General features: G+C 50.5%; 1 protein-coding gene across 3 annotated transcripts in view; it reads left to right on the top strand.

The window, feature by feature from the left end:
• Window positions 1–12,347, top strand: part of LOC138652940 (protein regulator of cytokinesis 1-like) — a 124,752-nt gene that overhangs the window by 71,899 nt on the left and 40,506 nt on the right. For all 3 annotated transcript variants that reach the window (XM_069743166.1, XM_069743163.1, XM_069743164.1), the window contains exon 8: window positions 10,321–10,457. In XM_069743166.1, the coding sequence (XP_069599267.1) occupies window positions 10,321–10,457 (137 nt within the window). The remainder of the gene's footprint in view (window positions 1–10,320; window positions 10,458–12,347) is intronic.

Here is a 12,347-nt window from a genome sequence, read left to right as displayed (position 1 = left end):
ACTCTCTATGAAAAAAGTTAGGTTTAGAATTCTACAAGGATGGCAGCAATATGCGGAAAGAAATGTTAGCCTTGAGAGGTAATGCAATTTTTTTTTTTAATGAATGCAATGTTCACATGTTGAGTTTTCACTCACTCACTTTTTCTGCAGGCAAAACCTGCTCTCTTGGCAGTAAAAAAAAAAAGTTTAAAAAAAGTTTTTTGTATGTTGCTGCGTTTTTCATCCTCAAAGTTTAGTACCTGTTCCTAGCTTTTCTGCACCAAAAACACAGCAACACCTGATGCCTGCGTCTTTGCTCATGTGGACTAAATGATCTGTGTGTGTTTTGCATGCAAATGTCATGTGCTCTCAGAGGGTGGACGCTGCTGTCGTGATTCTCCAGGGGTGCGTCTTTAGGGTGATGGGTTGCACATAAAAATTAGCACTGAATTAACCCCTTCATGACCTTGGACATATCCATACGTCCAGGCGATTTTGTGCTCGCAGGCTGCGCGCTCGATAACCGCCAATTGTTAACTGTACTTGGTGCCTACACCGCTCCCAGCACTTTAACCCCCCCTAAGTAATGTGATCGATATCAAGCATCATTTATATGCTGATATGGCAACATTTAGAAGGCAGGCAGAGGAAGGGGCCTGATCGTTGCCATGGTGACCCGATGTCATCATGATGACATCCAGGTCACCAGGCTTTAGTAAGCTTGTTAGATCATACTCAGTGCATGATCTAGCAAGTTTGAGAGCAGGCTGGCCACAAACAGACTGCAGGAAGTTAAAGTCCCATAGATGGACTAAGTAAAAAAATATCTATCTATATATATCTTATATATTTATTTAGCTATTAAACCCATTCTACGCCCGGGTGGCGAGCATTTATATTGGTATATGGTCTCCATCCTGGTATGTGCTGCTCCATCCTGCGTCCCCATCCTGTCATGTGCTGCACCCATCCTGCGTCCCCATCCTGTCATGTGCAGCACCCATCCTGCGCCCCCATCCTGTCATGTGCTGCACCCATCCTGCGCCCCCATCCTGGTATGTGCTGCACCCATCCTGTATCCCCATCCTAGTATGTGCTGCACCCATCCTGTATCCCCATCCTGCGTCCCCATCCTGGTATGTCATAAACAAAGGAGAAAAGAGACATACCAAAACCTGGGGAACACCCTTAATAAAGAGTTTATAAATGTAGAAAAAATATAATTTTATTCATTGATTGAAGTCTAAACAACACATACCACATAGAAAATAGTTAGATAAAAACATAAGCATTAAAAACACTTAATAAAGACCACCCCAAGAAAGAGGCAGGAGGAAATAAAGACCCCTAGGACCCGAAACAGTGGGTCTGGTACACTCAATAGATATAACATTGTACAATTAGATGACAATACAGCACATAGTTGTAGGACATGGTAACAAATACTAGTGATGCTGGTGTGGGAAAAGAAAATGTTATGCCCACAGAACATAAAGGGGCCAGAACACCAAATACCTAATACTTCACAATAATATCAAATACGTTAGCTTTAGAAGGTCCACTGAAAGTGAGTGGACACTATATAACCAGCCAAACTTGCATAATAGCCTATCCAGTACCTAGATACTGGCAAAGGGGTGTTATTGCCCAAGAGTTAGACTATGTCCAGCACCCAAAAACACACACATGAGCACCACAGGCAAATAACTGGGATACCAATGGTGTGCGAGACTGGAACCCACTGCTACATAAGATATCCGGCACCATATAATATAAAGTGTCAGAGTCGCAGGGGGAATTGGTACATGTAACCACCAAAAACTACCATACAGACGGAGTGCTAATTGAAAAAAACAACATATGTATATATAAACAATGTCTCGATAGCAAAAAGATGCAGCTGCAAGCTGAAGCACGTGTATATGGAGCAGAGGTGGATACATGACCTATAAGAGCGTGGCAGAAAGCCCACGATGACAGATGCAGGCAGTGTCCATCTGTCATCGTGGGCTTTCTGCCACACTCTTATAGGTCATGTATCCACCTCTGCTCCATATACACGTGCTTCAGCTTGCAGCTGCATCTTTTTGCTATTGAGACATTGTTTATATATACATATGTTGTTTTTTTCAATTAGCACTCCGTCTGTATGGTAGTTTTTGGTGGTTACATGTACCGATTCCCCCTGCGACTCTGACACTTTATATTATATGGTGCCGGATATCTTATGTAGCAGTGGGTTCCAGTCTCGCACACCATTGGTATCCCAGTTATTTGCCTGTGGTGCTCATGTGTGTGTTTTTGGGTGCTGGACATAGTCTAACTCTTGGGCAATAACACCCCTTTGCCAGTATCTAGGTACTGGATAGGCTATTATGCAAGTTTGGCTGGTTATATAGTGTCCACTCACTTTCAGTGGACCTTCTAAAGCTAACGTATTTGATATTATTGTGAAGTATTAGGTATTTGGTGTTCTGGCCCCTTTATGTTCTGTGGGCATAACATTTTCTTTTCCCACACCAGCATCACTAGTATTTGTTACCATGTCCTACAACTATGTGCTGTATTGTCATCTAATTGTACAATGTTATATCTATTGAGTGTACCAGACCCACTGTTTCGGGTCCTAGGGGTCTTTATTTCCTCCTGCCTCTTTCTTGGGGTGGTCTTTATTAAGTGTTTTTAATGCTTATGTTTTTATCTAACTATTTTCTATGTGGTATGTGTTGTTTAGACTTCAATCAATGAATAAAATTATATTTTTTTCTACATTTATAAACTCTTTATTAAGGGTGTTCCCCAGGTTTTGGTATGTCTCTTTTCTCCTTTGTTTATGATATTCCTCTCTGACATACTTCTGGGTAGATCCCCGTTCAGCGAATTCAGTTGGTTATTATTGATAGTGCCCTCCTTTTTTGCTTTTGTTCCCATCCTGGTATGTGCTGCACCCATCCTGTATCCCCATCCTGCGTCCCCATCCTAGTATGTGCTGCACCCATCCTGCGTCCCCATCCTGTCATGTGCTGCACCCATCCTGCATCCCCATCCTGTCATGTGCTGCACCCATCCTGCGTCCCCATCCTGTCATGTGCTGCACCCATCCTGCATCCCCATCCTGGTATGTGCTGCACCCATCCTGCGTCCCCATCCTGTCATGTGCTGCACCCATCCTGCGCCCCCATCCTGTCATGTGCTGCACCCATCCGGGGGCCTGAGCAGGCGGGGACACCGGCGCGCTGTGGGGGTCAGGTGCCGGTATCGCCGCCAGCTCAGGCCCCCCCAGCACTCACTATGTGCCGCCATCTTCCCGGTCCTCTGGCTGTGACTGGTCAGTCAGAGGGCGGCGCCGGCGCGCATTAAGCGCGTCATCGCGCCCTCTGAACTGAAGGTCACAGGCCGAAGACCGGGAAGATGGCGGCGCTCAGCGGTGGAACGGGACAGGTGAATATGGCCGATACTCACCTTCCTGGCGGTCCCTGCTTCTCTGTTGGAGATCGCGTTGTGCGTTCAGTGTGAACGCATACCGCGATCTCCCGGGATCGTCACTCTGTGAGGCCCAGACTGCGCCGGCGCTTGCGCCTGCGCAGTCTATAAAGGCTTCGGACAGAGTGACGCTCCCAGCGTTAGATTATATATATCTATCTATCTATAATATATCTATAATATAACGCTGGGAGCGTCACTCTGTCCGAAGCCTTTATAGACTGCGCAAGCGCCGGCGCAGTCTGGGCCTCACAGAGTGACGCTCCCGGGAGATCGCGGTATGCTATATATAGCAAAATAAAGAGAATTACTCTGTCGCCTCATTGGGGGACACAGGACCATGGGTGTTATGCTGCTGTCCACTAGGAGGCGACACTATGCATAATCTGAAAAAGATTAACTGTGGCTCCTCCTCTGCAGTATACACCCCTGGACGGCGTCAGCCTTCTCCAGTTTTTGCTTAGTGTCGCATAGGAGGCACACCTAAAGATTTTTTTTTTTACTCCATTTTTTTCCGACGGGATTACAGATGAAAAAGAGGGCCTCCTGTGTGACTCCCGCCATGGCTCCTTCCTCGGCCCCCTATTACGGGGTGCCCAGTTGAAGTAGAGATGGCTATTCCCCATGTTGCTCCTTCCCCAGTCCCTTGTGTGCTGGTACGAAGTCGAGACCCCCCCACCCCCCCTCCTTCCCCAATTCCTTTAGGTTTCTGGGTTGAGGGCGAGAATAAAGGCCCCTGAAGGCGTGACAACAGCACCCTCCCTATTAGGTTGAGACACCTCAGGTAGGGGCCTGTACAGGCAGCACTCTACAGCTCCCAGCAATGGGCCAGCACACTGCGCCTGCATCCAGGGACCCCAGCCCAGCTGCGGGCTCCTGTTGGGGCCAGGGGGAGTGCAGGCAGGCATGGCACAGACACACAGGGCTCCCTGCGCCCCTGTCTCTGTGGCAGCATCAGCTCTTTACTTCCTCAGGGAGACCCCAACCAGGCTCCCCTTTCCGCTCATAGCCCCACCGCCATCCTGCCTTTAAATCCGGGGGGGGGAAGGGGGGAGTCCGGTTCAGATACGACCCCCTACCGGACTTTTGCGCCGGCCTGGAGCCCTTCTGGGTATCAGGCATCTAATTTAGGCCTCGGCTTCGGCCTCCTCTCCGCCCCCCGGATGACAAATATGACACTCTATAGTGTCATAAAGGGGGTGGATCGAGACAGAAAGGGCGCATTTTCACACAGCCTTGCCGCCTTTTTCAAGCTCTCCGCCCCCTCTCCTCCTTCCTCTCCTTTCTCAGCAGCCATTTTTCTGCTGTAGATTAACCCTGCATCTCCCGGTCTGTAGGACAAGGACCAGGCAGCCAGTCTCCGGGGGGCACAGGACTGTGGATCTTCCGCGCTGGACTTAGAGTACCGTCACACACTGCCATTTCGATCGCTACGACGGTACGATTCGTGACGTTCCAGCGATATCGTTACGATATCGCTGTGTCTGACACGCAGCAGCGATCAGGGATCCTGCTGAGAATCGTACGTCGTAGCAGATCGTTTGGAACTTTGTTTCATCGCTGGATCTCCCGCTGTCATCGCTAGATCGGTGTGTGTGTGACACCGATCTAGCGATGCGATCCAGCGATGCGTTCGCTTGTAACCAGGGTAAACATCGGGTTACTAAGCGCAGGGCCGCACTTAGTAACCCGATGTTTACCCTGGTTACAAGCGTAAAACTAAAAAAAAAAAAACAGCATATACTTACATTCTGGTGTCCGTCAGGTCCCTTGCCGTCTGCTTCCCGCACTGTGACTGCCGGCCGTAAAGTGAAAGCAGAGCACAGCGGCTGTGCTTTCACTTTCACTTTACAGCCGGCAGTCAGTGAGTGCGAGAAGCAGACGGCAAGGGACCTGACGGACACCAGAATGTAAGTATGTGCTGTTTGTTTTTTTTTTAGTTTTACGCTTGTAACCAGGGTAAACATCGGGTTACTAAGCGCGGTCCTACGCTTAGTAACCCGATGTTTACCCTGGTTACCCGGGGACCTCGGCATCGTTGGTCGCTGGAGAGCTGTCTGTGTGACAGCTCCCCAGCGACCACACTACGATTTACCTACGATCACGGCCAGGTCGTATCGCTGGTCGTGATCGTAGGTAAATCGTATAGTGTGACGGTACCCTTAGGGGCACACTGGTGGGGTAAGATCACAGCTGGGTTCTTTACTCAGCTGTGAATTCATATTACCATTAAGGCTCCCCTATAAGTTTTCTCTACCCCTGTAAGGTCCTCTGCCGGCAGCCCTTCTGCACTCTGTGCACAAAGCCGGGCTCAAGGTCAAGAGAACCAGGCAGAACTGCTATTATGCATTCTGCACAGCCTGCGGGACCGCTCTCCCCAGTGGCAACACGTACCCGCATTGCCAGAACTGCATACAAACTAATGTGTCAGAGCCCCAAGAAGCCCCTGCCAATGCTTCGGTGTCTAATGCCACGCCGGAATGGGCTACTCAGATATCGCAATCTATGACACAGTCTATAGATAACCTAACCTCCTCATTGCTTCAGGCTCTGCAGGGTCATGCCTCTGCTATGACCGTTACCCAGCAAAGGGAGAGCTTGACTCAGGAACAAGATGACCCTGGCACATCCACGTCTAAGTCAGGACGCAAGCGGACCCATAGATCAAGTCCATCTGCGTCATCCCATAGCACACGGTCATCCCCCTCTAGGGAGAGACACCGTAGCTCCAGGTCATCTAGACAGTTCCATTCCAGGGACAGACAATGCAGATCTCCGCAGTCCCTGACCAGAGAAGGCTTCCTCCCCAGCTCACCCAGCAGGGGACGCCTCAGTGATACACAGGATTCGGAAGGCATCTGCGACTCTGACTCAGACAGGGAAACGGAAGGGTCCCTGATCCCAATTCCTCCTAGCAATACAGCGCTAGTTGAGGACATAATCTCTTCCATCCATCGGGTGCTGGACATTTCTGATCCGCCACCAGAGGCCCCAGAACATAAGATTTCCTTTGAAGGACCTCTGAAACCGCCTAAGGTTTTCTCTAACCACCCAGAGTTTAAGGCGATCCTTAAGAAGCAGCTCACAGCCTGAGAAAAAATTCGCTAATCGCAAATATCTGGAGGCGAGGTACCCCTTCCCACAGAAGGACACCAAGGAATTGACAGATCCACCCGAAGTGGACCCCCCAGTTTCTAGGCTTGCAGCACAGACCCTCCTTTCACTGCCAGATAGCTCAACCCTCAGGGATGCAGCAGACCGGCAGGTAGAACGCATGGCTCGTTCAATTTTCGAGCATCCCTGGCTCCCGCGATCGCCTCAGTTTGGGCTGCCAAGGCCATTCTGGCCTGGGCAAAAAATTTACAAGCTCTCCAAGCATCCGCTCCTGAGCTGTCGGACCAAGCGGTTCAAATAGCAGTTGTAGCAGACTACATGCTTCATGCAGCTCTGGATTCAGCAAGGGGAGTAGCGGGGATAGCATCAAACGCCATAACATTTCGGTGTATCCTCTGGCTACGGGAATGGAAAGCGGACGCAGCCTCCAAGTCGTCCCTCACGCACCTCCCCTACTTCAGTGGGAGACTTTTCGGTGAACAGTTGGACACTGATATCCAACGCTACCAGGGGTAAGAGTACTTCTCTTCCCCAACTCAGACCTAAACGCGCTTACAAGAAGCGTAACCAAACTCGATTCCGATCCTTTCGGAATTCCTCGGGCTGGTCCGTCTCGCGTCCAGCACAAAATCGTAACCGTTCCCCACGCAGGGACAACGCACGATCGACGCAAAGGTCGGATAAGACCTGGCAGTCAAAAGCAGGCCAGCCTAAGCCCAGAAGAGGAAAATCTCAGACTTTCTCCTCATCATGACTCACGGACTCCGGAAGACACCACACCCGTAGGCGGCCGACTTTTGCTCTTTCATCAAGTCTGGCTGCCTATTACAGAAGACAGGTGGGTCAGGGAACTAGTGTCTTCCGGATACAAAATAGACTTCACCTCCAACCCACCGGACCGATTCTTTCTCTCTGTCCCCCCAAAACCGCCAGCCAAGGCTTGTGCCTACCACCAAGCGGTCTCCTCGCTTTTTCAAGCAGGAGTCATATTACCGGTCCCCACGACTGACCGCTTCCGAGGGTTCTACTCTAATCTGTTCGTAGTTCCCAAGAAAGGAAGCAGCGTACGGCCCATACTGGACCTAAAACAGCTCAACAAATATGTACGTGTCCGTCACTTCCGCATAGAGTCCCTTCGGTCCATCATTGCGTCCATGGAGAACTGAGAATATCTCGCCTCCATAGACATACAAGATGCATACCTGCATATACCCATTGCATCTGCCCATCAGAGGTTTCTCAGGTTTGCAATAGGCCAGGACCACTACCAATTCGTGGCTCTCCCTTTCGGACTTGCCACGGCTCCCAGAGTGTTCACCAAAGTCATGGCAGCCACCATGGACGTCCTGCACTCCAGAGGCATAGTAGTCGTTCCATACCTGGACGATCTACTCATCAAGGCTTCCACCTTCAAGGACTGTGAGCTCAGCGTCTCAATCACAACCGATACTCTGTCGCATGGGCTGGTTAATCAACCTGCAAAAGTCATCACCAACCCAGTCAGTCCCTGACCTTCCTGGGAATGCTATTCAACACCTCTAGGGGTCGCACCCTCCTCCGCAAACCCCCTCGATCTCTCCGGTTTGCCATGAGTCCTCGGCAAGATGGGGGCAGCAATAGAAGCGGTCCCATTTGCCCAGTTTCACCTCAGGCCTCTCCAACTAGCCATTCTCAAGTCCTAGGACAGGAATCCCTTTTCTCTCGACAGGGAGTTCCAGCTAACATCGTCAACCAGGAGGTCCCTGCACTGGTGGCTCAAGCCTACTTCGCTAGCAAAGGGGAAATCCTTTCTCACAGGTCAATGGAAGGTTCTGACCACCGACGCGAGCCTGACAGGTTGGGGTGCGGTGCACCTACACCACAGTGCACAGGGCAAGTGGTCCCCAGTGGCAGCAATCAACATCCTGGAAATTCGTGCCATCCTCCTGGCATTGAGGGCCTTCCATCACTTGCTGGCAGCCTCTCACATCAGAATACAGTCGGACAATGCCACGGCAGTGGCATATGTGAATCACCAAGGGGGGACCCGAAGTACCCAGGCGATGCGAGAAGTGTCACACATCCTCCGCTGGACGGAGGACACAGGGTCGGTTCTTTCAGCGGTCCACATTCCGGGTGTGGACAACTGGGAAGCAGACTTCCTCAGCCGACAGGGAATAGACTCGGGAGAGTGGTCTCTCCATCCCGAAATTTTTCGCCAGATCTGTCACCGCTGGGGAACCCCAGATGTGGACCTAATGGCATCCCACTTCAATGCCAAGGTCTCCAACTTCATGGCCAGAACACACGATCCGCGGTCGCTCGGAGCAGACGCTCTGGTTCAGGACTGGACTCAGTTCCAGCTCCTGTATATTTTTCCACCTCTCCCCCTGATATCCAGAGTGGTGAGGAAGATCAAACAGGGAGTTCCAACCATCCTAATTGCACCGGACTGGCCCAGACATACATGGTACGCCGACATTGTACAACTTACAGCAGACGCCCCCTGGTGTCTCCCCGACCGCCACGATCTTCTATCACAAGGCCCGTTCTACCACCAGAACTCAGGGGCTCTCAATTTGACGGCGTGGCCCTTGAGACCTGGGTTCTAACCCAGGCAGGGCTCTTGCCGGACGTCATTGGAACCATGATCAGGGCACGGAAGCCAGCCTCTGCCAAGATTTATTACCGTACCTGGAAAGCATTCTTTACCTGGTGCGAATCTCGTGGCCAGATCCCACTCCCTTATTCTCTACCCAAAGTACTTGGTTTTCTCCATCCGGCGCATTGCTACCAAGCCGCAAGTAAGGACTTTCCTTCAGGGAGTTTCCCGTTTGGTTCCCCCCTACAGACGACCACTAGAAACGTGGGACCTTAACCTGGTCCTGACAGCATTGCAGGAACCACCCTTCGAACCCCTTAAGGAGGTCCTGCTCCGCCTTCTCTCCCAGAAGGTGGTTTCCCTAGTGGCAATCACCTCGCTACGCAGGGTGTCTGAACTGACAGCACTCTCCTGCAGACGGCCCTTCCTGGCTTTTCACCAGGACAAGGTAGTTCTTCGTACGGTACAATCCTTCCTTCCGAGACTCTCCCTCAGGCCCTGGGATCCATATTCATGTAAAAAAATAAAGAATAAAAATAAAAAAACATGGATATACTCACCCTCGGACGGGCCTTGGATCACAGTGCTGCAAGCGTCTCCCTCTGTTCCTTAGAGTGCGGTGAGTGAAGGACCTTCGATGACGTCGCAGTCACATGAGCCGTCAGGTGACCGGTCACCTGACCACTCATGTGACCGCGACGTCATTGAAGGTCTTTCACCGCATTCTAAAGAACAGAGGGAGACGCTTGCAGCTCTGTGATCCAGGGCCCGTCCGAGGATGATTATATCCATGTTTTTTATGCTTTATTTTTTTCATGAATATGGATCCCAAGGCCTGAAGGAGAGTCTCCTCTCCTCCAGACCCTGGGAACCACACGCCGAAATGCAGGATCGCTCCCTGCACACGCCGTACCCGGCGTATAAGACAACCCCCGACTTTTGGGACCATTTTTAGGGGTCAAAAAGTCGTCTTATACGCCGGGAAATACGGTATATATTTTCTGAGTCGGTCCAATTTACACCGACCCCCGACTCCACCAAAATGGACATTGACTCAGACTTCTCATCCCTGTGTAATAAAATGCCCCTTTATACATCCAGTTAAACCAAATCTTTTGAGTGTTTTGTTAAACTAACCTACTTTCTGGATTCTTGTGTTGCAGATGACTTTACAGAAGATCTTTTAAGCCAACACGATGAGGAGGTTCTCAAAATGAAAGTGCTGTATGAGAAATGCAAGTTAATTCTGGACGCCGTGGCAAAATGGGAGTCCAGCTGGGCACAGTTTGTAATATTAGAGGTGATATATATTCCATACCATGCACTTTTTTTTTTTTTTTTTTTTTCGGACTAGCACTTCAGTGATTTTGTTTTGCTCAATTTTTTTTGCTCATTGCACTCACATAAATGTTTTTACTGTTTGCATATGATTCTTCAGATCAGTACAAATATATGACAATTCCAATCTTTTATAAGAGGTTTTTTTTTATATATTTTTAGTTTTAAAGCGAACCTGTCAGCAGTTTTGGCCGATATAAGATGAGGCCACTGCCTTTCAGAGCTTACCTACAGCATTCTATAATGCCCCGGTCCGACCTTCAAGTGAAGAAAAATAAGTTTTATTATACTCACCCAGGGGTGCGGTCCAGTCCGATGGGTGTCGCAAGTCCGGCGCCTCCCATCTTGCAATGCTGCACTCCAGTTGCTTAATCGCTCCCAGGCATCGTGCTCCTGCGCAGGCGTACTTGCCTGCCGTGTTGAGGGCAGAGCAAAGTACTGCAGTGCGCAGGAGCGTGATGCCAGTGAGCGATGAAGCAGCAGGAGGGTGGCATCGCAAGAAGATGGGAGGCGCTGGACCCGGACCTGCGACACCCATCGGACCGAACTGCCCCACCGGGTGAGTATAATAAAACTTATTTTTCTTATCTTTCAGGTCTGACCGGGGGCTTATCTACAGCATTATAGAATGCTGTAGATAAGCCCTGAAAGGCAGTGGCCGTATCTTATATTAGCCAAAACTGCTGACAGGTTCCCTTTAAATGAGTTTTCCGATTCCTAATTTCCTTTCCAGGTCACCACCTGACAGCACACTGGAGGACGTGCTTCTTATCAATCATGGGACAGGAAACACAAGAGGTTAAAAGGACCCTCCCCCCTACCACCCTTCAGTGTTTTTCCTGTCCTATTATGGATAGGAACGGACGAGAGGATCTACCGTTCTGTGCGGGAGGTGTGGATCGGGGGGTTTTGCCTCACCCTTCCCTCCATGAGGCACTCGCTGGCTGACACCCGCCCGAGGGTCCCTCTGCCTACCAGTGTAGCGCTGTTCCTGGTATGAGGATCGCTTCTCCCTGCCGGGGGCTCTCGATCCTTCCGTCATGCCCCCTGGTGTATGCGATCCCTCTGAGGATGTCGGCGTCTCCATGCGGCCGCTGGGGGAAGCCAATCCGCGCTGCACCATGCTCACTTTCCAGCCGCGCGTCACTTCCGGTTTGCGGTTGAGGGGGGCGGGCGGCATCTCTGCAGCAGCAGGATGGAGCGGTTAGAGAGCGCGGAAGCGCTGCATAAGAAGAGCGGAACAGAATAAAAAGTTATGTGCGGGGGCATTAGGCGATCTCCAGAGGATCATCGAGGACGCAGCCAGAGCACAGGAGTCCGTGGCGCTAGTAAGTAGGGCAGGAGCTCTGTACTATGAATCCCTATTAAAAAAAAAAAAAAAAAAAGAGGGTGGCACTATACTAGTGTTTGCTCTATTTTTCTTATAGGCGGCCTCCTTGCCTGACAAGGCATTAAAGAAGCCCAGCAAGAATAAAAAGTGTCCTATCTGTGCAGCTAAGCTGAAGGATACCTGGCAGAAACACCTGTGTGAAGCATGCACCTGCAGGATCATAGGAGAGGAGCAGGCTTCTCTTATGACAAATATGAGAGCCATGATAAGAGAGGAGGTTCAGGCTTCCATATCAGGTCTGGTACTCCCTCAAGCCTCACTTCCAGAGAGACCTAGGAAAAGGCCGAGGGTCGATTACTCTTCTGGAGACTCGTCATCTTTTGGGTCGGATGTAGAGGAGGAAGAAGAGAGTAGAGATCCTCCGGAGAAAGGAGAAGATATGTATTCTCCGCGGCAGACACGGGAGAACTGTTGGAGGCTGTACGGCATACTATGCAAATTGAGGAGCCTCAGCCATCTTGT

The sequence above is a fragment of the Ranitomeya imitator genome, chromosome 1 (genome assembly GCF_032444005.1).
Source record: "Ranitomeya imitator isolate aRanImi1 chromosome 1, aRanImi1.pri, whole genome shotgun sequence".
In the NCBI taxonomy this organism is placed as follows: Eukaryota; Metazoa; Chordata; class Amphibia; order Anura; family Dendrobatidae; genus Ranitomeya; species Ranitomeya imitator.
The sequence above is the reverse complement of the archived record's forward strand: the minus strand, read 5'-3'. Positions and strand labels throughout refer to the sequence as shown.